General features: G+C 37.4%; 1 protein-coding gene across 1 annotated transcript in view; it reads right to left on the bottom strand.

The window, feature by feature from the left end:
- Positions 1–25,216, bottom strand: part of ARHGAP15 (Rho GTPase activating protein 15) — a 320,905-nt gene that overhangs the window by 122,199 nt on the left and 173,490 nt on the right. The window contains exons 9-10 of the mRNA XM_066553615.1: positions 11,625–11,747; positions 2,556–2,654 (exon numbers count right to left, since the gene is read on the bottom strand). Coding sequence (XP_066409712.1) covers positions 2,556–2,654; positions 11,625–11,747 — 222 coding nt within the window. The remainder of the gene's footprint in view (positions 1–2,555; positions 2,655–11,624; positions 11,748–25,216) is intronic.

Raw genomic sequence — 25,216 nt, 5'->3', positions numbered from 1 at the left:
CCCTGTTCTGAAATGGTAAAGAAGCAAACTAGGGGACAAATGATCAAACTTTGATTTAAGTTAGAGCAGAATATATTCAGAATGAACATCCTTTTGAGATTAATTTTAAAATAGTGTAACTAAACAGGAAATATTGCCAATGGTTAATGACAACCTGTACATTTTTAATCTGTGGGAGAATATTGCTACATTTGGCTATTGTGTGTAACCTCATCTACACAGGAACATGTACTAATTAATATCATTTATTCAGATCATTGTTAGACTTTCTGTGCACAGTGATTTTGCTTTAAAATTCAGAAAAACAACTAGAAAACCAGTAGGTGGATAAAAACTAAATCCATGAGCTGATAGCTAAGAACACAACCATTCAGTGGAGACCAAATGGTTTGAAAGTAACATTTAGGGATGGTCTCCTAAGGTCTTTTCTCCTAATAATGCTTTATCTGAAGCGAAGCACGCACGTAACATTTTTGGTACAGTTACAGTATGTGGATGATATATTCTCTAAATAGGAAAAGAGAGCTTTTCTACCACAGCCAATATGCCAGCTGTACCGAGTATCTAGGCCATCTTACTAAGACTATGAAAGTAAACATACAGTTTTCATTAAATGTGCCTTTCCCATAATTGGTACATAAGTATTTCCCATGACTCTGCAGTTGAGTGTCTTGGCTGGAGGCATATCTGGCCATTAAGAGGAGGGTTTCAGATCTGTTGAGTCTCAGCCATGCCGGGAGACTTGGCACCTCCACACACTGCTTCCTAATACCAACCCCGGCACAAAATGTCATCAGAAGCTTGCATAAACATTGGACTTAGCTTCACATAAATTACTGCTGTCCTGAGATAGTTTATGCCAGAACTCAGTAAAAACAACACTTTGAGTAAATAGAATGTGAGTAAATGGAAGCATCTTAATCCAAGAAAACGATAATAGAAAAAAAAAACCTGCATATCAAATATAAACTCATAAATATAGTGATAACATGAAATTTTTATCTCATGCCATGTGATTAGCTTTTATTTACATGTTAGGCTAACCAAAAGGGGTGAGCTTCTCTAAGTCACAGCAAGCTTGAAGGAAACACAAGAGCTATAGTGCAGTACTCAGAAGGATGGTCGCCTTTGAAGGAACAGTGATACATCCAGTTTCTAATATGAACATTTTTTGGATAATCTCAGACAGTAAACATCTAATTACGTTCCTTGAATTTTTCTATTACAGTTCAGCAGTGCAGAGACCTCTGGCCTCACTTCTACTTGGAGGAGTGAGTGGTCAGATACTCCAAAACATCTATGAAATATCCAGCACATTCTTGAGGGAACTTGTGCTGAGGTTGTAACCAAGCAGTTTGTTAGACGTGTTCTGCATGGAGTGGCATTTTTGCAATCTAATCTCTGCCTTTCCTTTTCATGTTCTGAATTTCACCTCACAATTCCTCCTCTATTAATAGTCACTTCACACATTTTTCCCCTTTTTTTATCCAGCCTCCAGCCTTCCTCCACAAAAATCCAATGCTACTATCTCCCCCTGCTGAACGATCTCCAGTTTGTTTCAGTCTCTGACTTCCTGCCAATCATTCTGGGAATAATAATATCCCAGTGCTCTCTTTGATGTATAATTAAAGCATGAATTTCCCTGAGTTTGAAACTCCAGGGTAGTTTTATTGCACCTTTCACTATAAAACCAGGTAGCAATGGCAGAATTAAAATAGCTTTTGCCTTTGTGGGTAACGCTCTAAGTATCTTTTTATTTTTCATGGATTCTCTTGTTCTGAGACTCCAGTATATGGCAGTGACAATGGGTTCACCCAGCCTTATTCTGAAAATAAATTTTCTATCTTTTGCAAGATATATGTTTCCCCAGATCCCTGGAACAAGTTGTAAACTTGTAACAGATGGTGATGAAGCCTCACATTTTTATACAATACATTTTAAGATTCTGCATCTACCGCATGCACCTTCCAAAGAAAATGACCTTCAGTGAGAGAAGATACACACTGCAGAAAAGAAGGCAGGCAATAGTGTTAAGTACATCTTTTTTACACTATGAAAATCCTTCTTATTAATCAAAACTTTTAATGAGGATGGATACTCATTTCGGTATTTTTGCAATATCATGACTTTTAAAATAACTGTAAAAATGAGAAACCTGCACTCATTAAGAAAAAAAAATATGCCCATGCTAGAATAACATTTATTTTTGTTAAATACAATTCAAGACTTAGGAAAAAGTATTGGCCTTACATTCACCAGGGACTTTAGTATGAAATTACTGACATTTTATTGATGGCTAACATTTGCTTAGCCAGAGAAAGACTAAACCAACAACATGTCAAAAAAAACCCCCGAATAATCAGCATGAATGAGTTCTATTAATGTCTTATCATATAAAGCAAATGAAGATACGCAGAATGTGATACAATTCCATTCATAACTATGTTATAGAGTGTACTGTCTGCCTACCCGGGCAATCCAAGCAGAGTTACAAGGTTAAAGTTTTGATTACAGTTAGAGAAAAAAAAAAAAGTATCAAATAATAAGGTACTCACCTCTTTTTTCAACCGCTTCTATGCAGAGTCTTACAAACTGGGGAACTGTAGATTTCTCATGCTCACAAACCGAGTGCAAATGGGAGCCAAAAATTTGATCTACATTTGGAAGAAAAGAGGAAAATACATTAAGGCATATTATTATTGGTGAGATTTTTCTGTCCTCTCAGCTTGCCTATTAATTTAAAACTCAGATATTGAAGATGCATAGACAAAACTGGAACCAAATTCTTTTTAAGTCCTAGTGGTCATTAGCTTTTGCCCCAGAACCAAATCCCTCCACATCTGCTGCTCATGGTGCTTGATGCATGGATTCAATTTCAATTGCCACTTGCACCTTAATTTTGACTTTTCTAAGGCTTAGAGGTCTCCAGAGTTTGGTTGGACATGCCATAGAAAATGCGCAGGCGGTTCCAGAGGTACAGCTCCCTAAGTCATTGAATACAAATTTCTACATGATGCATTTGGTCCAACCTAGAAACTCATCTGGTTGGGTGACCTGTCCCTTCCATGCATTTGGAAGTTTTACTCTTTCATGGAGCACTGTATGAGGGCAAGGACTTCATAACTTTGCATCATCAGGACTCAGTACAATTTCATCTCAACTTCACAAAATCTTTTTCTTTACTGATCGAATTGCCTGCTCAGAACAACAGAAGATACTAGATGTCTTTTGATGAGGATTTCATCTTACACCGTGTTTAACTAATGATTAGTCTCACTTCCTTCACAAGCAATCCTTTAACTAGATAATGCCAACTTTTAGTTTTTGGGATTTCAAAGTTTTGACCAACTTTGACTGTTGATCTTGAAACATATTTGTATTAGCAGGTTCAATCCGTCAGATTACTAATTAGCTTCCTCCACCTCATTTCCACTCTGTGTGTTTGAGAGATTATGAAAAGAGCAATCAGTAACAGGGACGTTGTCAGCTAAAATCAGAATGAATCAAACAGATGAGAGGAACTATTCAATAGGAGCCAGTTAAATGCTGAAACAATAGGAGTGTACTGTCATCATTTATCCAAAGAGACAGTCTCCATATAGCATTTCAACAGAGCACTACGGTTTGTAAATTGGTGTGGAGGCTTTGGAAATTATTATATAGATAGCTGAAAGGTGATAGCACCAGTCTGGACTTTGCACAGAAAACCCAGCAGCTCCCATGGAATTGGATGTTTCCTCCGTGGACAGTGCCACCATACTGGACCATAACCAATTGGAGTGCTCTTTGCTCTAAAACCAACTTATCCTCACTAACAAGCAAAACCCCATTAAAAAAAAAAATCTGTGCTGCAATAAGCTTCATTTTCATTAATCATCACTATTTCATACTCAGCTCAGATTTCAAGAGTGACTCAATTGCCTTTTCTTTCCTGACACCCAGAGCAGGGAGCACAGTGACAGAACCAGGGTGCGGGGCAGGGGTCGCTTTTGACTCCTCGAGATGCACCAGGGCAGTTTATACCAGCACCTCCCAAAGTGTGTGATCTGCATTCTGGGAGAGTACATCAGAGCTTGAATTGAAGTTAGTTGGAGTTTGGGCTGCAGAAGGGATGGAGGACTGGGTTCACAGCACTGCTCTGAGGAAGGTTGTGTGCATGTGTGGCGTTAAGCATTAGCGAACAGTCTGTTACATGTTTTGGGGTTATGTTTCTGACAAAGCACAGTCTGGTTACATTTTCTTCATAAAACATTTATAGCTGCCTTCAGTGGTAATTATACATACAGAGATTTATGATTAAAATGTACTAGCACTTCCTCTTTTGACATCTTAATTGTTTTTTAGAATTTTAGCAAAGACCTGTCAAATTCTTTGCATAATATGGAATGGTCTCCAATGTAAATTATGTTAAAAAAGAAGTAAAAACATGTCTTATTTGGTGGACAAAGACACTTGTAAACAATTTCAGAAGCAAAACAGGCAAAGAACTGCACTGTGTTTAGATGGCAACACACGAGGAACTGAAATGAAATTAGTGTGTTGCTGTTCAGCAGTTTCTCTTCTGTGTTATAACCACTTTATAATCAACTTCTAGGATTATTTCACAGTTACTCTTTCAATCTCCAACATGAACACAAAGTTTTTGATATTCCTGGGAGGAAATTTTGAACAGGCTGAAAAGAGTTTTACAATTCTCACCTAGTCTGTTACTTCATTTCTTGGTTCAGATTCTATATATTCAGCAAAATACTTAACCTCATTTTTTATACTTTTCCCTGTATGGATACAGTCACATTTTGTACCCTACAGTTAAGTTTTAAATCACCTCTTCTTTAGAACACAGGCACTCAGGATTTTTATCTTGGATGGAAGGGCAGCAAAATAGCATTAATGCTCCCTGGGCATCAAAATTGACTATGGTAAAACAACAGCACACAACTGCTTTGGAGGGTTTTTTTCCCCCTTCTAGAAATTCATGAGTATTTACAAGTACACGATCCCATGAGTCATCCAAATAACCTCAATTCTGAGTACTCCTGGACCACAAATTCTGTGATTCTCTCTAATCAATTGATTTTTTGCTGGATCTGTTCCTGCACATAAACATGGGAATGGTAGCAGTTCCACTGCCATATTTATATTTGTGGAGGTCACAGGGATACTTGAGGAAAACTCTGCTAAGATTTGTTTGTGCATATTTCAACACACAAGGAATGGTGAATTTCTCACTTTTATAGGCAAGATTTGTATGTAACTAAAATTAAAATATTTTTTTCTTATTCTTTTATAAGTATAGAGGTATACATATTTTAAAACCAGTTTAAGGGAAAGCTCTCAAGAACATTTTTTCAAAAAAATAAAAGAACTGCTCCCAAAGGGACAAGGAAAGCAAAAACCCCCTTTGTTTGATTTATTTGTGATAAGGTCCTCCAAAACCTCATCTTTTATGACTTGAAAAAAAGAGATGTACACAACACTCCTAACCTCCTGTTATGACAGTTTATGTTTCCTATCCAGCTTATTTAACTCAAATGCCTGGGAAATAGACACAATTACCACCTTATGGAATGCTACTTAACTTTAAATGCTCCCCTCTGAATACAAATCCACTTTATCTTCTCAGAGTTATTCCAGTTTCTCAGGAATTATTTCCTCTATAGGCTCCTGAAATGCTCTTGTTTCATCATTTAAAAATTTAAACTAACAATTGTTCAGAAATATCTTTTATTAGAACAAAGGCAATTCCCATGCAGTGGATTCTGTTCACAAGGGCTCGTACAAAGGAGCTGCATACTATGCCCATATACAGCTTTAATCATTCACTCTTTCAGCTGTTATCAATTTAAAACCAATGAAACTCCCACACTGAGTCCATTTGAGCAGTCAATTTTAATATCTTGGGGCATCTGTAGTTATTCTGAATTGGCTGCAAAAGCAGAACTAACAAGTTAAGCTCTAACCATAAGTCTACATCAGGCTGGTAAACCATACATCAAACACCGACAGTTAGTCAATATTGTAGTATGAAAAACCAACAAGCATTTTTAAGAAGAGCAATATATTCATAATATGTTTGGTGGTATGGTTTACATTACACATCCCTGCTATCTGCACGTTAAGAATTCTGCTGGAGATGGTGGGGTGTGTGACAGCTTCACACAAGGATATAAAACCAGACACCAGAAGAGAAGGGAATGGACATTCACAAGTTGTATAATATAAAATGATGATTATGGCTGCAATGAATTGCTCATTCTGGGGAGCTTCAAGTTTTCCCTGAGTTTGACAGGGCTACTTTTTTTTTCTTTTGAGTAGCTCTTTCCAGCTGCAGCAAAGCCGCTAACCCAGGGCTGCAGAAATCTCGACTATGGGAGACAATTCTTCTGGAAAAGAAACAATTAAAACAAAATCACTAAAGCCACATCCTCACTGAGAATGTCATTGTTTAACTGTTTTGGGTGTACATGGATGAGATGTGGCCACACTTGGAAGGAACTCATACTTCAGTGTTTTTTATTAGAAAAAACAGGGAAGGGCATGTCCAACACTTGCAGTCTCAGGAAGAAGCTTAAATTCTGGCATGAGAGGAGATGGTATAATGGTACAATTCCCAAGTTTTTAGAAATGTGAGTTTTATCCATGTAATCCTGTGCCTTTCAGAACAGAATTAACTGTGCAACATCTGGATTTGAGCTGCTGGACTAGCATAGCTTTGTACCAACATCCAAAGAGTTTGTTTTCTTTGTATCTGCTTGAATGTCGGGAGAGGGAAGGAGAATGAAAAGAGAAAATCAGAGATGAATGTACAAGGAGAGGGATAGGACAGTAGGCACCAGAGCTGTCAACTTTTGCAGAGGGAAGTCATGCATTTGGAGCCATATTCTTAAAGGTGACTTTTTCTAGCTGCTCTATCTGTAGTCAGACACATTAAGTCAGACATTAAAGTGATGCTGATTCCAGACTGGGGCTCCAAATAATGCCATGACACTTTTACAATACGTGGGGCAGGTCCTCAGCTGACTGAAGTCGGCGAGGTTGTCAACGGAGCTCCCCTGATTTATGCAAGCTGGGAATCTTGCCAGTCCTTTTAATGTGGAGATTTACTATATACCGTTGATCCGTGGTGGTCATCAATTAAAAAAAAAATTACATTTGTGAACAGTTACTATTAAGTGGCATATGAGCTGCCAGATTTGTTGCACATTCTCAGAAAAAGGGAAAATAGTACCACAGACACAGGTCTCTCTTAAGAAATTCTGGTGTTTTACTGGGGACAAGAGCTTATTTGAATTCCAAGAGAGGGTGTCTGCTGTACTACTCAAAACACTTCTCCCAACATGAGATATTTAAAAATTCTCTGAATCATTTTTTAGCATCATGTCAAAGGAACAAATAACTTTGTTCAGTGTCTGGCCATCCACAAGGTTTAGGAAAATTGCTTCCAAATGTCCATATCAAAGAAAGAAATACCCTTGTGACCCATTGTCCCTGCAAGTCAAAGGAAACATTTCCCAACTTTCCCTAAGCTCTGATGTGCACCAGAACACTTGCAAAATTCCTTCATAATCTGCAAGAATTACAGAATACACCAAAGATGGGCCTTAATCTGCTCTTTTGGACTTCTCATGAACATTCTGCTCATTACAGTGAACTCCTCCAAGGTCCAGTGAAACATATGATAGAATAGAGACATTTTCCCTTGCCTGGAAATGCAATGGTTGGTGATCTCTGTGCTGTGATCTGCACAACCACCAACATATGCTGAGCCCTGCTCTATAGGCTATCAAGCCAAATCACAGCTAGTTCCTTTCACTAGCAATTGAGTGGCTTTTATTTTCATCTTGAAATAGTTGTAACCGTTCCAAATTTTATGCTGTTTTGGTTTTTGCCTTAGCTTATGAAATACATTCTATGGAGTTCCTTCGGTGTCTAGCTTTTGGGAAAGAAAGATCCACCCTAGAAGAAAAGGAACCTAAATAAATTCCTTGCCAGCTGCATAGCTTCATTTTCCTCATTTCCCACAGTGTCATTTATATGAGGTTGCTGCTCATGTTTTTTTACTCTTTGCTGAGAGTGTATTTTGTGATAGTGTATTACCAACACAACCATCATAGCTTTAAAATCACAGTTTCACAGAAGTTTCTTTTCCTTTGTTGGTCTAGAAAGTCTCAGAAATCAGGATGCTAGGAGGCCAACATCAAGTTGGAGGTTGGCAATTCATTCTGGGTAATACTAAATCATGACAAAGCTCAAACATAAAGATCAAAGTTCAATTATAGACTATAAAGTCGTTTTAAAAGAGAAGATTTATATATTATTTTTCTAGCATATTAGTGCAGATTCTGTAAATTCTGAGAATATTTCAATGCCGAGGAACCAAGGACCCCTGCCCTAGCATATAAATTTTGACAGTTATTCTCAAAATAACACTGCTCAAATGGCAGACATGGGACATGCCTCTTATTTACTATTTCTAGGTTGTGTGCACGTGTACATCTAAGAACAGAATTGTGCTTAGAGACACAAGCACATTCCACAACGTCCCTGCATTGCACATCATCTCAGAAATGCTTCAAAAAGCTTCGAGTCCAAGGATATTTTGTGTAAGCATGGGTGAGATGGAACAAGGACAGATGATCTTCATTAGGGCTCTGGCTGGAGCATGAAGAGCCCCAGCCACCAGCCCATTGCAATGAATGGAGCCAACGTGCTGTTCCCATCCTGGCTTCTTTTCTGCACAGGACTAGAAAGCAAATGGGACAATGATAACAAAAATAACTTTTTTGTCATGCAAAGTGTTGGTCCATCTTCATTTTCAGATCAACATGTAGCTAACGTTTAACCATCAGTCTTCTACATTCCCTGCCCTGACTGTCATCCTCCTTACTATTTTCATTTAACTCCCTACTTTACTTTCTACATGGATATCTGCTACACTCTACACAAGCAAAGTTTGGGTAAGAGTTAAATGACAATCACATAATTTCTAGATTTCCTGATAACAGTGTTGGCAGAACAAAGTACCCCAGGAGATCAAACTGCTATTTAATTTTGAAGCCTGTATTCCCAAATTTGGTTAATGTGGAGAAATGTGTGGAGTCTCCTGGCCAAGTGTGCACGCATCAGTGACTCACTGAGCACAGGACTATGTTTAAGTGAACTTACCACCTTAAAATGTATTTACTCATGACTATAATTTACGTGTTAAATTTATTGGAGTTTTGGTTCCAGTGTGACATACAATGTAAAAAATCAATATAGATTTGAGAGCTTTATAGTGCCCCTGGCAAATATGAATAGCACTTGATGAAAAGTGAAGGTTTTCACAGCACCTACAGTGCCACTGCATTGGGGTAATTAACACCACACGCTTCACAGATATTTATATCAATTCTTCACCAGCACACAGAACAGCTCTTTGTCAGGAATTTGGTACCAAGATGTCCTGCAAGGCTTTATACACACTTTTATTACAAGCCCCTATTTTAAGGGATTTACAATTCTGACAGAAGTATTTCCCTATGGAATAAAAGGTCGTAGGCATGTTCTGAGAGCTGGAGGAATTTTTCTTGTAAAAATTGGTTAACATTTTTTTCCCTTAAGAATCAAGCAAATAAATAGTTCTGAGGGGTTTCTGCAACCATTTAAGTCACCTTTAGAAAAATAAATAGATGCATCTTATAATACAAAAATTTGGCAAGCTTTCCATTGGTAATCTGGGTGGTTGAATTTTGTGATTTAAAAATATTCTAATATGAGACTAAAAATTAACATTTAAAAGTGGTCTCTGCATAAGCACCGCAACTGCATTTTCATAACATTTTAACAGATTAAGGGGATAAACTGTGGTGAAGACAATGAAGGAACCTTATCAAATGAGCATTTCACATAGACTTACTGTAGATTGGAATTAAGCCATGCTAACGAACCCTGCCTCATTTGCATGGCCAAAACCTAATCCTAATGAAACTTCATGGTAGATAACTAATGTGCTTTCTTCATGGCAACATTAGTTTGGCAATAAAACTGCACTGGGTACGGATTCTGAGTTACTGTGCCACCAATCAACAACACCTCTGTAATCCATGGAAAAGTATCCCAGGTAGAACCAAGTTATGTTTATGAATCAAGAGTTTAATGCAACTCTAGCCAAACCCAAATTCATCTGGCTTTCCTAGAGAGATATATTAGAGGGTGGATTTCAGTTATGCTAACAAATCTGGATCTGTTAGCAGGGATCACATCTGATCCCTATGCAACACTGCAGGAGATTCATCAGCCACTCTTTATTAAGCAAAAAAACCCCAACCCTTAAATCCAGAAATTAAAATACTATAAATCTTTTACTGTAATAACTGAAACAACCTAACATGATGCATTCAGATCCCACCCTCAGCTCACAAAGTACTTCAAAAAGGCAAAACCCACTGAAGTATTGAAATCAGTTACTACAAATGTATAAGGACAAATCCTGAAAGTTTGGTGTGCAGGTGTGCACACCTCACACACACATATTGACATATATATGACATTTTTTCAAAGTTCCTGTGTCAGCTGGAAGCAGAACCCCAAAACTGAGGCACATTGTGGTTTCATATAATGAAGATTTCCTTACAGTAAACAACACTGCACTGAGCATCTCTGCATATATCTAAAACATAAGAACTTAATTCATCAAATCTTCTTCTCTCCAGACATGGGCCCAGCTGGTGTTGAACTCTTGTAGCTGCTTTAGCTTATTCTGGCTGGGGTCAATCTATTGGCTCAGGACAGACAAGTTTAATACACACTAGGAACACCCCTTGCCATTTTTGACACACCACTGGAAAACTCACACTCCAGAGATTGACAGGGGTGGCTGGCAAAATGCCTCTTTCTAGTCAATTTGCATGTACAGTTGTGGGTTTCACACATAATAATTTGGGAGTGCGTAAATTTTTCAAGCATTATTCCAGACAATATTTAAAAACACAGCTTTACTTGGATGTTAGTGGTCAGAATGCTACTGCCTTCAAGTTAACTACCAGCTTCTCAGTGAAACAGTTCTTGGATAAACTAACAAACACATTTTATCAAAGAAACAATTTTTTAAGAATATGCGAAAGTGACGGCTGACCAGCTTCGCAAGCAATTGGAACAGGAAAAAAAACCACACAGATTCAAAGCATTTCTTATCCATTGACATGTATTTCAAATTGTTAAAAATGGATTTTGTTGGTGAGATAGAAAAATAATGAGAGAAGACAGCAGAAAGTCTTTCAACAAATTAGTCAGCACAGCATCTGAGCGTCCTATTTTGGGTTCTAAAACATAAAACTGTATTGATATTCTTTTCTTAAAAAGAAATGGTGTAGTGCAGCATCTTGATTTGCATTGTTCATGGTGTTAAATTGAGGGGCTTCTACCAGTTGCACACCAAGCAGAAAAACTGCAGGAGCAGTCAGATATCACAGAGGTAGATGAACCATACATTGATTCTTTTTTTCTTTATAGTTCTCCACTGTGTTATGAGACACAGCAACAAAACTGTGTTTAAGAAGTGCTTGTCCAATGTACTGAGTCAAATATTCATTTGTGATTTTTAAATTTTTACACCAAAAAGAAGAATAGAAGACTGAACACACCTTTAATAAGTCCCTTTTCTTGCAATGTTTTCAAGGAGGGTCTTCGGGAGATGAACTTCTTTAATCTGCTTTTAATTCGGTTTCTGTCATTTGTGTCAGAGGCACTGTAGTTCAGCCTGAAAACTGAAGGAAATCAAGAGAGAAATTTTTAGTGAAATGATATTTCCAAATTAACAGTAGGTTTCTGAGATGTCCTGAGAAAAGCGTGGCCACAACCACCCTGGTAAGACCCCAGTCATGCGGTAGGTCAGCAGCGTGGCTGGTTGGACACTACAAACCATCTGATGAATACTTTTGTGAATAAACACGACGAGTTCACCCTGTGGGTTACGCACAGAGCTCGGTTATTTATTGCCCATAAGTATTTGGATGGCGACCAGTTTGCTCATGAAGTGTTCACGGATCCCTCAAGTTTCACATGGGTGATTTTTCAGCTCCAACTCCAGGCTCTGAGTGTGCTACGCACTATTAGCTGTGCACTCCTAGCAATGGGAGAGGATGGATGGTCACACCACCAGAGAAGGACTGGAGTCTCTTGCCAAGATGGATTAAGCGTTATATATATATTTAATGCAGTTATAGAAAACATGGCCGCGTGCCACGAAATGTGTGCAAGACGCATTAATTTCTGGAAAGAAAAGTATTCCTGTCCTAATGATTATATTTTATTATATTTAAGCATTTACCAAACTGAGAAACAATTTGAGCGCAATTTATTCCTGCTCTGTGTCAAAAAGACATAGAATCCAGCTGCAGAAAATCCCCTGGAGGAGGTTTCAAAGGCATAAATTTAACTTTTTCTCTGCTGAGGTGCTTACAGGGCACCGTGATGGCTATCAAAATAGTAAGGAGAAGTTCAGCATGTTCCAGAAGCAGCAGAGATGCCATGGGGAGACCTTTCCTAGAGTTTTTCCTGAACCAGCTGGTTTTTAAAGATTTTTAACAAATCACCTGAGACTTGCCACCCTTGAATAACTCTTGCTCAGTGTCCTGAGCTCTGTCACTGTGCCCATTTCTGACTAGTTTGATGGGGCAGCCAGAGTGGTGCAGCCCACCCTGGCAAAGGCCTCCAGCTCAGAGAGGGGTGGCTTCTTCTTTCTAAGGAAAGAACAGCCTCCCATCTTCTCTTGAAAATCAATTAACTAATTAATCAATCAATCAATCCACCGAAATACAATATTCTCCACAAGGTGCATTGGCAGGAGCCTGGTCCATTGTCCCTTTGACAGAATCTCTAAAAAGATAATTTAGCTGCAGTTCCAGACATGCTCCCTTCTCTCCCCATGCAGACTGAACCTCTCTATAATGCAGCAATCTTCAGGCAGAGGATCCAAGCAAAAAGAGAGCAAAATTAAAGGTATGTTTGTTATTATCAGTCCTTTTTTTATTAATCAAGGCATTTTGCATTAGTTTTAAACAGAAACAGAAAACTTAAAGGTGCACAATTATAAAACAATGGCAAGTTAAAATAACTGGTTAAGCAACAGCAACAACCCTGGAATATTGTGGTTTACATTACAAATCTGATTTTAACAGCCAAACTTATAAAATGGTTTATGCTTTGCTGTTGTCAAGGGAGAAAAACTTGCCAAATTGTTCATTTTAAGTAAATAGAACATAGCCAATTAAGGAAAGCAATATTTAAACACATGCCTACAATGATCGGAGCATAGTTTGCTTCTGATTTCACTACTGATTTTAACAGAAGAGTGTTCCATTTTCCCACAGCACTAAAATGACCCCACACATACTTCCACAAACTAGTAATCACACAGGACAAATAAAAGGACACTTTACTGGAAAATACATGGTTTGGTACAACAATCCATCACTTATGAAAACTGAAATTCACATTTTTTAATGGTAGCATTCCTGGAGAGATGTATCATAGAACATAAAGATTAGCATTCAATTGATGGTTGGTGCTTTTTTAACATTATAGCAGAGGACTTTTTGTTCGAAATTGAGCAATCCTTGGCAGGGACAAGCTAAAATTCCAAGTCACTTGGCTGTGCTATAAAAAGAACAACAAATGGATGTTTCTAATTCTGCATCTTAGTGGTACTTTGAAACAGTGAAGTGAGTTGTATTTAGTTTGGGGTCTCTTTTGTTGCTCAGTGTCACTTTGTCCATACCAATTCACAACTAGGTTGGCTTCATCCTGAAGCTTCCCCAAGTGGTGTAAATGATGCAGGAGTGAAAATATACTTTAAGTCCATCATTTGCCTGCCACTTTTCCCATTCTGAGGGCTCTGAAGTGTTTTATGTCCACTTTAACTATTCAAGGTGTTCCAAGTGAAGTACATGTGGTCATCCTGTGAAGGATAGAATAGCAGAGTGAACGTCCCTCTCTTCAGAAAGACAATTACCTCAGCTGGAAGTTTTATACCTGAAACAGCAATTATGGTGTTGAAACTACATCTAGAGGTAGGAATAATTATTGTCATGGATATCTTTGCATGTACCACATTTTGCTGTATGGCACACAGTTCAAAACAACAGTTGATGAATTTCTCATTTTATTCTATTAAATACGTGTGAGTCACCAGAAAAAAACTCCAAGACTCACAGAAACTTAAGGGTTTAGATAGCCTGTTCCAAAACCAAGCTTAGGCAGAAATATTCATGTTGGGATCTCACTTAGAAATATTCTTTCTCTTGCCAAACAATTCTTTTCGCGATGTCGCCACATTAAAATGGCTGTGCTATACCAAATATTAAAAAAAACAAATAAAAAAAAAAAAACAAACCAAAACAAAACCCCCACAATAGTTATAAAAGTCAAAAAGCACAATAAATACTTTTTTAACACTTTCGTTTTTAAATTTCAGGTTATGGATTTGGCCAGGAGTATCCTACCTGAAAGAGAGCTGGCAAATATCAAACAACATAAAAAAGGAGAAGTCAGTTCTATACAGAAGCAAAAATAAGACTCTTAAGGACTGAAGTATGAAATAATAATAATTTTTTCTGCTAATGCAAGTGTATGCAAGGACACTTCATCAGCAAAATTGTAAGCTGAATATTGTCTGATTTTCATGTTTGGCTGGTAATAAGTCAAATTCTTAGATCTAGAAAAGCATTTGTGATTATTTTGATACTTTATTAGACCTCCATTATTCCAAGGTTGAAAAGGTATAAAAGGACAAAACAAATAATGGCAAGATCTTTTCCTCAATTCTCAAGATGTATGAAGTCAAACTAGCTAATCACAATAGGGAAGTGCCATTCAGATTGGGTACAAAAAATAAAATATTATAAACAGATTTTTAGGACTAAAAGAAAGAACACATCTTTGGCCCTTATCATTGGATAGCACTGTAATAACATTGGCTGAATTAGAGGGGATAAGTACAAGTTAAATGCTCAGAGAAAAAAACCAAACCAAACAAACAAAAAACCACCACCAAAAAGCAAAAACTGATCAAAAACTGACCTGTACTTTTCTGGCTTGTAAAAATTGTCCGAGTCCTTATTCAAATCTGGCCTTAATAATAGCATATAAATTACAGAATCATGGAAAGCAAGAATGAATGCAACATCTCCCAGTGACACAGTTCCACAGAAAACAAAGTTTTGAGATGTAAAGATGAATAATTAATTTTTAACATCCTGGATTGCAACCATGATGCAATGAGAATAAATTTACTATAGTTTAATCAGGATTAAGCAGTGACCAACAAACTGCAGGGCAAAGCTACAAAAGCCTTGCTCCAAGATTTTGGTATGGTGACCACTCACAGAGGTAAGCAAGGCTCTGGACTCCTCAGGGATAGGATAAAAATGCTTATGAGATTATTTCCTGTGAATTTAATAATGCTTATAGAAAATGTATTTCTAGCAGAACCTTTTTCCTGGGTGTGATGTTCTGAGCAAAGAACATCACACCCAGGAAAAACATCACCCATGTTTCCTGGGTGATTCAGAGTGTAAAATTTTCTAATATGTCCTAAACTCCATATTTTATTGGCAAGACTTTGTAACTCCCTATAACACGGTCTCAAATTCCTTCCAATGACTTTTATTTCACTCCTAATTTACTCTGCATTTGTACATAATCTCAGGGGTTTACCTATGATTAATTCCTGCCAGGTACAGTGTATCTGAACACTTCCAATGTGTTGAAAGCATTGGTTTTTGAAGAACTATCCATTAATGACTTTCTGAACTGTGACAATGGATATTGACAGTGCTTGTCAGACTAAAGCACTATTGATTGTCTCACATCATGTGTATTGCAAAACCAATTTCTTTCAAGTACCTCTTCCTAACTGAAATACATTATTATGATGCCTATCTGTTTATTATAACACCCAAAATTACCGTATGTAATTCATTTGGATGGAAAGAGCAGAATGAAGAGCAGCAGTGGGAATGGATAAGAGATTTAAATATCTTTGCATTCCTACCTTCTCTTCCATTAGCCTTGATCTCCAGGAAAAAAATAACAAAACAATTAGTCTGGACCATCCATATTTTTTTAGTACTCTTCAAAGACATTAAAATTTTGTGAAGTTCTTAGAAAGAGATGAGTTGTAGTGTAATGATATATGTAACACCCATAAACGGAGTTAAAGTAATTCTTTCCCAAGGAATACTAAAAATGGACAGGCTTGACCATTCAAAACACAGAATACACTGACCAAAATCCTATCTGGAACATTCTTAAAATATATATGAACAGATCCTTGAGCTTAGCTCTCATGTCTGTTGTCTTAAAATAATAATTTTATAAAGTCCTTTACAGACTCATAACCAGAGTCCTCAGCAACACCTTGCAGGTCTGAAACAATGCTGAGATGACAAAAGAGAGATGTAGAAACAGGTCTCTCTGACTATGGAGAAAAGAAAGTGCCAGTCTAACAGCAGTGCTACCACATATGTGTGAAAATATTAATTGGAAGGAATTAATTAGTTAATTAATTAATTTCAAGCAATGGGGATGCTTAATTGCTGAGTGTCTTATATTTCTGAAGAAGCATATCTTAATGTGCAGAGGTGTATGATTATGCTTACATTTTAATTTAATATATTGACTCATAACTTCAAGTTTTATTGGATACCACTGGAATTGAGAATTCAACATTTCATCAAAATTTTTTGCCTGCAGCAGATGTAAAACTACTGTTAGTCCTTTAAGGAAGGAGCATGCATCATTGCCTGTAAAAATAGACAGGTTTTCAACCAGCACCAGAGTTTTGAAAGTGACAAACCCAAGTCCTTCTTCCTTCCTTTTCTTTGTGATGCTCTGAGATGGAGCGAATAAAATCTGCTCTCTAAGGATAAAGAATTCACCTCCCCTTCTTTATTGAGTGAAGGACTTTTGCCAGTCATCCTGTTTTATCCCTTGGTGAAATCCCTGGGCATGTCTCTGAATTATACACACTAAAATGAATAATTTTTTTTTTTTTTTTGGTAAAGAGTAGAATGAGGGACAGGTACACAGTCAGCTTAAAAGCACTAGAAAAACAACTGATGGGGAAAAATCAGGACTTAGGCATTGCCTCTGATCATTATTCTTATAAGCTTCAAAATTACAGATTATATACCTACAGAGCATAGACTCAAAAATGTGCAGCATCAGAATGGGTATCACCTTCCAGGAGAGGCTCAGAAGATTTTGCTTGATTTGACACCAAAGGACCTGAAGTGATTCAGGTTTATGGTGCAATAATAGATATTTGCCACAGCAAGTACATCTACATTTACAGATGTTTATGAAGTAAGCTCAGAAATAAACAATAGGAAAAAGAAAACAGTGATTATATAGCACAAATAATTTTTCTGTAATATGACAGCCTAACAACTTAAGTGCTCAGTAGTGTCATTACACTTTGTGAAATTTGCGTACATTAGCAGTAAAGATTCAATAAAATGGCTGTATAATTCATATTTTGCATCATGCACTTATGCTTAAAAAATAAAAAAAAATTCCCCCCTCTAATAATAAATGGAAATAAATTAATAGCATGTTAAACATCACTACACATTTACATTGTAAAATAAAAATGCCATTCCCCACACAGCTTTTCTTAGTGATATTTCCACCATAAATATTTAGAAATGTAAGCAATATTTCTGAGTATATACTGGATTTATAAACACAGATCATACCTTCCTTTAATAAAATAAATAATGTTTTTTTAGAAAATGAAAACGTAATGGGCCAAATCTATCTGGATTTCAGTTGTGCATTTGATATGATGCCAAATAGGAAATGATTAGTTAAACTAGAGAAGATGTAGAGAACTAAAACAATAACTGTGAAGTGACTAAATAAGGTATTAAAATGAGCTTTGTTGAAAGATCTACTGAATTGCAGGGAAGTTACCAGTGGAAGTCCTGAAATATTCTTGGAACTGGTCTTTGAGTTTTCATTAAAGATTTCAGCAGGAAAAGTAGAAGCATTCAAAAAATTGCTTGTTGACTCAAGACTGGAAGCATCATCAGCTGAGACAAGAATTTAGGATATCAGGCAAAAAACTTGGTGAATTTGAGACTGGAAACAGGGGGAACTGGATAAGAACTATGCACAGCATGGTTAGAGAAGGATTGGAATTATGGACTCATGGAGTCATGAAGGTGGGAGAAGACCTCTAAGAACATCAAGTCCAACTCTTCCTCAGCACTTCCAGGCCCACCACTAACCCAGGCCCTCAAGTACCATATCTACACATCTTTTCAACATTTCCAGGGATCATGACTCAACCACTACCCTGGGCAGCCTATTTCAGTACCCAACCAACAAATCCAAAATATTTAATTTTAATTAATAAAAAGTAATCCTCTCTCATGAGTGTATAACCATGGACACATATGTGAGGTGGAAATTCCTGGCAGAAGAGGTGCAAGCAGCAGCAGTGAGAAGCACCAGGAGAAAGAGTCTGCTGAGATTTTGGAAGGAGCCAGGGAGCTTGGCATGTTTGGCCAGCTGGGAAAATGGCTGGGAAGAGCTGGGATTGTTCTCTATGAATTTGCTGGTGGGGGTGGGAAAAGGAGCAGCAGAGGAGAAGAGGACAGCAGGGAGGGAGAAGAGCTGTTTTAACTGAAGAACAATGTTGGCATGAGAATAGATGAGTATAAACTGGCCATAATATGAAGTTCTAAACCACCCTTTTAAAGACGTCGTGGTGGCAAATAAAACTAAAAGAATTTAAGATGCAGCTTAATAAATTTATGTATGAGGACACAGAACACTGTACCTTGTGACAGGAGAGACTGGACTAGATCACTCAGGACTTGCCAAGCCCTTTCTTTCCACAATTTTTTTTTAGTATTGTCACAATATTAGAAACACTGTTATACAAACTTAACTCGAATATAAAAACCACAATGCCAGAAATCAATGAATTCATTTTATTCATACAGTATGACCAGTTTATATTCATCTAATGTAAAACATGTGGGGCTTGGATGAAATCTGCTACAGTACACAAAGTCAGAGTACTTAAGAGTTTAGGAAGAAAGCAAAGTGTACTTGGGAAGGGGAAACTGGTCTGCCCAAGCTCATCTCAGGGATTAGGACTCTTGACACAGCCTCTTTGCAAAAAGATTCCCAGGAGAATGCTCAATGGATGGAACACATAGGAATTGGAGAGGGGGCCTTGCCCTTACCTAACTGGGTGAATCAGAGTTTGCAGCCACACAGCCTCATCCCACTCATAAAATGGGACAGTTACTGAGAAAAAGAACTGCAATATTTGAGTTAATGACTTTTGAAGCTGACATATATTGTATAAAATATTATTTAAGAAGACTTCATAAAACAAAAAAGGAATCCCATGCAGTTGGAGGTTGAGGAAGACAGAGCAAGATACTGTAGACAATTTTCAGATTAAGTTGAACAAGTAATTTACAATAAATAATGCATTCAGGAGCTTATAGAATATGGAGTTCTGTTTGCTTTCTTCTGTTGTGAAATATATGCAAATAACTTTCAAGTCTTTAAACTTGCCTCCTGAGTTAATCTAAAAAAAAACCTTTTCAACCTTTTGCAAATATTATGAATAGTCATCACTTCCACTAAACTGCTCAGGCAAAAGGACAAGAAAATGATATGGTTCCATTTTCTACCAGGAGCACTGGACAGATTTACACCAAAAGAAAACCCTCTTGGGGGGCTCGGTGCTAGTAGCCATGGGACAATTTTACCTTAAAAACCTACATATAATTCTGCCTTATGCATTTGGAAGCAAATTAATTATCTGTAGAGAACAAGGGAGTCTTGTATTTATATTCTTGTTAAGAATTGTACAAATGTTTCATATACTGAAATTTTGACATGTGCTTGGATACCGTGTTGAGCCTCTAATTCAGATCCAGTTTTTGGGACCCTTCCAGAAAGAATATCCTACCAAGGAATTTACTTTTTCTTGAAACTTTTATCAATTATGTTTCATTCTTCTAAATTTTAGAAGTAAATTAATTTAATATTTAATTATATTCCCATTGTACTCAGTCTTTGATTATACTCATAACCCTATATTTTTTGACCCACAATGAACTTCTAGTGTTTCTTATACAATAAAGGACAGAATTAATTCACAGTGCCTCAGTTATGAAACCAACATGCTAAAACTGTTTATTTCCAATGAGAACCAGTAGTGACATTCAGCTCTATATTTGCTCTTTCAAACCACAAGTTCCAGCACATTTTTCTCTTTTAAACAGCAAGTTTAGTACTTTCCAGTGACTGTAGATGTGGTAGTTTATGAAGGAAAAAGGCACACCCATTATCTTTAAAGTAATCAGAAAATATCTAGCCAGAGATCTGAAATCCATTTGCTGTACTCTGTCAACTATACCTTATCAAATTATCCCTACCTCAATTATATCATTAGAGTAAGAACAACAACAAAAGATCATCCATGAGCTCATTTGTAAAAGGAGCACGTTGTCAGATTTCAGAACTCCTTTCACTTCTTATCTCAAGTGAAATTTCTGGTAAGAATCTCCAATAGATATGTTCACATGAATATAAACCTTAGATAGTCACTCTCATGCCATCAACTAAATTTTATTTTTAACCGGAAATTATTTCCATTTGCTGAAACACAATTGACCTTCAGACTTTTGAGCAGTTGCCACCCTTTGCTCAGGTAGTGTCCGTGTGAGGACACTGGAAAAGCTTCCTTAAAGGTGATTTAGGATCTGAATGAAATAAACAAACCCAAAAAGAGGACCAAAAGCAGGCTACAGGTTTTTGTGAGGCTACAGCTTTTTTTTGGTGAGGCTACCTTACAGAGGCTGTGAGTGGAGAAGGTGCCTTGTGAGATGTGCTGTGGGTCATCCTCCTGTTGGACTGAGACAGGGGAATTACAGGAGGAAAAGGAAAGTCCAGAAAGGAGCTTTTGGGTTATTTAGCCATGTATTTTGTGGCTGGGACCCCAAGTCTGCCTGGCCCTTGTGCAGGGGCTCAGAGAGGGACACCTCCAGAGATACTGCTGGGCATGTGGTGACATTTAGTCCTTTATCCAGTCTCCAGAACAGCTGCACTGGAACAAGCTGCTTGAGCAGGCAAATAGTTACTAATTATCAGGCTATTTTCCTGAAATAAAATCAGGCCAGCCATCACAACAACTCTGAGACTCTTCAATCAGCTACTTGTGGGGTTTTCATGGGTGCACTGACTCTCTGTTTGACCAGCCATGGTCAAAATTCAGACAAAATGTTAAAAAGAGCCAATAGAAGACTGTTTTAGCTTTAAAATTAATGTTCCAGCTGACAAACTGGGCAGGGGTTTAACCTACTTTAGAACATATTTAATAGCATAATTTAGCCTCAAAAAAGAAAAGCAAAATAACTAATGATGGACAAATTTAGGGGTCGAATCTAGTTCAGATAAACATTCAAAAGTTCAGATGTTTAACCAAACCTTATCTTGTCCATGAAAAGCCTCAAACTGAAGGGCCATATCAAATATAAGCAAAGTACAGGAGGTTGTGGAAACTTTTCCTCACAGAAGGAAAACTATTATCAGAAACCTGCACCTTATTGCAGCACTCACGTGTAAAGCAGTTAAGCATCAAAGTGAAAGCAAAACATTTCAGAAAACTGCTTCATAGTCACAGTAATATTTGGATGAAATCCAATACAGAGAAAAGAAAATAATATTAAGGGGAAAGATAATACAAATGCAATTAGACTATCAACCAATAAAACTTGATAGCTGAAACCTTCCAAGCTTAGAGAGAATAAGGAAACTGGAGATCAGAGGACTCTGCCTTTTGAAGTCTTGCTGTCCAGATCCTGGGGACTATTATCCAGCTGAGTATTTTAAAGACATTATGAATATTCTGTCACAGAATTAGAAAGCTTTATTACTGTGAATGACCCGTAACTTGAGCAGGGACGGCTACAAATGAATTCCAAATAAACAATTGTTTGGAAAAGGTGAATTCTGCTAACTTAGCTTTCTGGGTTACAACTCACCAGTTATAAAACTTGCTTTCAAACAGCATTCTCCTTGTGGGTCATTGATAACAGAAGTACAATTCTAATGGATCCTCTCCATTCTCACATTCTCCAAATACAAACAATTTTTTAAAAACTCAGTTAGAAAAGATGAGACTGCTGCTTTGCCTTGCCTGGCTCTGTTTCCCACTCAGCAGGCAATATCTGCTACAGTACCCCAAAAGAAACCAAATTCAGACAAGAGAGGCAGCAAACTACAGTGTTTCAGGATCCTTTCTTTCCTTTTCTCCATGTCACCATGTTTCAATCATCCACTTTTCCTAAGCCTCTCCCTCACTTCTTCTGCCTCCATCCCTACAACTACCTGTGAAAATAGAAAAATTTGCTTCTCTCATATTTGAACCCCTATTTCAAACCACCAGGTGCCAAAACAAAAGATATTTTAAACCAGACATCAAATATCAGTTCAGAAATGACTGTGTGCCTTGCATTAAGAGCAAAGTTAAAACAATAAATCAAGTATTCCACTGCTTGTAATTGTGCCTTAATATCAGTTTTACCCTTGATCCATCATATTGAGTGATCAGATAACACAGTATAATAATCCAGGTGTTACAGTGTTTTCATTATTTATTCATTAATTTTTAGTGCTATCATTCAAACACATCAACTGAAATACTTTCAAAAGAAGAAAGGAAGGTAGGAGCATTATAGCACCCTAAAATAATCATCTTTAATTTTAAATAGAAGGGAAAGAGGTTATTACATGTGTTTTCACACACATATATATAAGAGTTTGGCTTAATTGAATGCATCTATGGCTTGGATATAAGACAGTCAGTGATCTTGAGGTCACCACATGCACTGCATAATTTTTTGTCACCTTTCTGGTTCTTCTAGTATCATTTATCAAGGGAAATACCTGTGCTGCTCAGGAGCCAGTTGACTCCTGAGAAAAATAGAATAAAAAGGCCTTTTCTGAATAGGTCACAGCTATTCTGTCCTAGAAAGAGGGAGCATGAAGTGATGTGGAGCATGAGTTCCCACACCTTGAATAAATCTTTCCTTATAGAAACCCACCAAGACAAAGGCTGTCTTTCCCTGATTTATAAGTTTATGCCCCAAATTCTGTTAAATGGCAAATGATCCAATTTGCATCTGGCTGCCCTCCTGTTCTGCCCTGTCCACATCTGGCCACCTTCCCTTGGGCCTGAGTCCTTGGACTGAAGAATAACCTTCCTCAGCAAAAGTGACTATAAAATGTACTGTCACTATGTCATTGCAAAATATATTAACTGTAAAGCTTTCTCTAGTAGGGATTCATACCTGTATGCTTTTAAAATTATTTCTGTGTTCTGTACCAAGCGTCTTCATGAATTTCAGGATAAGTGCATTAAAAACCTTTTTTTGTCTCCAAAGGGCTTTTTTTCAAATGTATTGGCACTGGGGTAATTTTAAATGTTTTAATTTTGTGTATTTTAAATGTGTTGTTTGCAAAGAGTTTTTCAGTTTTATAAAAAAGCTGAGTTTTACTTCTTTGTTTAAATTGAACACCTTAAAAATTAATTACAAAAACTGTTATCACATGTAGGCACATATTTTATGTGCTATGAAAAGCCTTAAGGCAAGTTTGCTCCTTAGTTTTCATAATGAATGCACTGGATGCAAGAGATTAAAGGACAGCAAAATCTACCTGTCCTGGTTGTTTACTTTAAATGTCTAAAAAAGTGGCAATGGAAGAGATAAATACAATCCCTATGCTGTATCAGGTGAACCATTTCCACACGTGAGACTGCATTCTGCTTTCCAAGTCTGTGGGAAGACCTAAACTTGAATATCAATGCAAAAAACACTGACTGAAAGGGACAGAGATTCAGAAAAGAGTTCTTTGAGATGGTAAGAAATAGAAAGGCAGCACCCTATCGTAGGAAAGACTACAAAATCTTGGCTGGCCTAGTTATCAGCCCAAGCAGGGGGTGGTACACCTGAGGCAGAACTGCTGAAAATGAGGAGCAGGCTAAATGTTGCCGCAAGAACACAATTGCACCACAAGTCCATTTAGGCTGAAAATTAGAGTGCTTTCAGCTTGAAAACTGAAGTTTTGGAACATTTTTCCAGCCTGAGCTGAGGGGCAAAAGCATTACTACTGAATTTCATTAATTATGAAAGGAATCAAATGAGGTAGTTGTTTTCAAGAGCTGGGGAATTGATTCAATGCTACAAAAAGTCTGTCTGAGGCAGATAATGCTGTGTTACACTTTTCAATAACAGCAACGCAAGTGAATTCCTCTTGGGTGAATCCTGGGCGCACTTAAGACAATGGCCAATGGAATTAATTAAATGGAGCCAAATATCCTCGGTGGTGAGGGGAGCTGCTCATATGTCATAGCTCTCTCTTCAGCATCAATATTTAAAGCCAGCTAGTTGGAACCTTTTACTTAATTGAGAAACAATACAGCATTTAACCCTTCAGTGATGTTCCACCCCTCGGATTTTAGAGGCTGGATCTGTTTACCCGGCTCGTCAGCAGGCAGCTGGTGGAGCAAAGAGGAGACCCTACAAAACACATTCTTTTTAAATTCCATTAATATGCCCTGTCCAGGAGAGAGTACCATCAAGTTGTTGTTTAAATATTTGGGATTTACTGTCGCAATTTAAATTAAATAGAAACTTCTAGCTAGAAGGTCCAAATATATAAGTGATTTCACCACTTAACAGGGAAAAAGGTGAGTCTGGAAAGTAGGTATTCCTGTCTAGAGCCTGACGTACAGTCTCTCTAACTGAGCTTAATTTAGACTTTTATAACCTAAAAACCTCCTTATTTCTGTCACATTCCTCCCAAAATACCATGAGGATTGCATCTAGATTAGTTAGAAATAATAGTGAAACCTCAGGATACAGTACAGTGTAAGAATCATTTTTCTGGCTACACCCTTCCAATAGGGGCACTTATTTCAAGAAATATCATGAAAGGTTCAAAATTATGTTTAAAGGAGTGATGGACTGGACTGGCTTATCCTGAATAACAAAGTTCAGCAAGTCCTGCTCACTTGCTCTCATTCTGACCTCTCTCCAAAGACTGCGGTCTAAAATATTCCCTGTTGCAGCGAGAACGCCTCCATCTATTTAGGTGTTATCTGTTGTCAGCCTCTTATTCCTTCCCCGTGGAGGAAAAGTTA

The sequence above is a fragment of the Molothrus aeneus genome, chromosome 7, assembly GCF_037042795.1.
Source record: "Molothrus aeneus isolate 106 chromosome 7, BPBGC_Maene_1.0, whole genome shotgun sequence".
Taxonomy (NCBI): Eukaryota; Metazoa; Chordata; class Aves; order Passeriformes; family Icteridae; genus Molothrus; species Molothrus aeneus.
The sequence above is the reverse complement of the archived record's forward strand: the minus strand, read 5'-3'. Positions and strand labels throughout refer to the sequence as shown.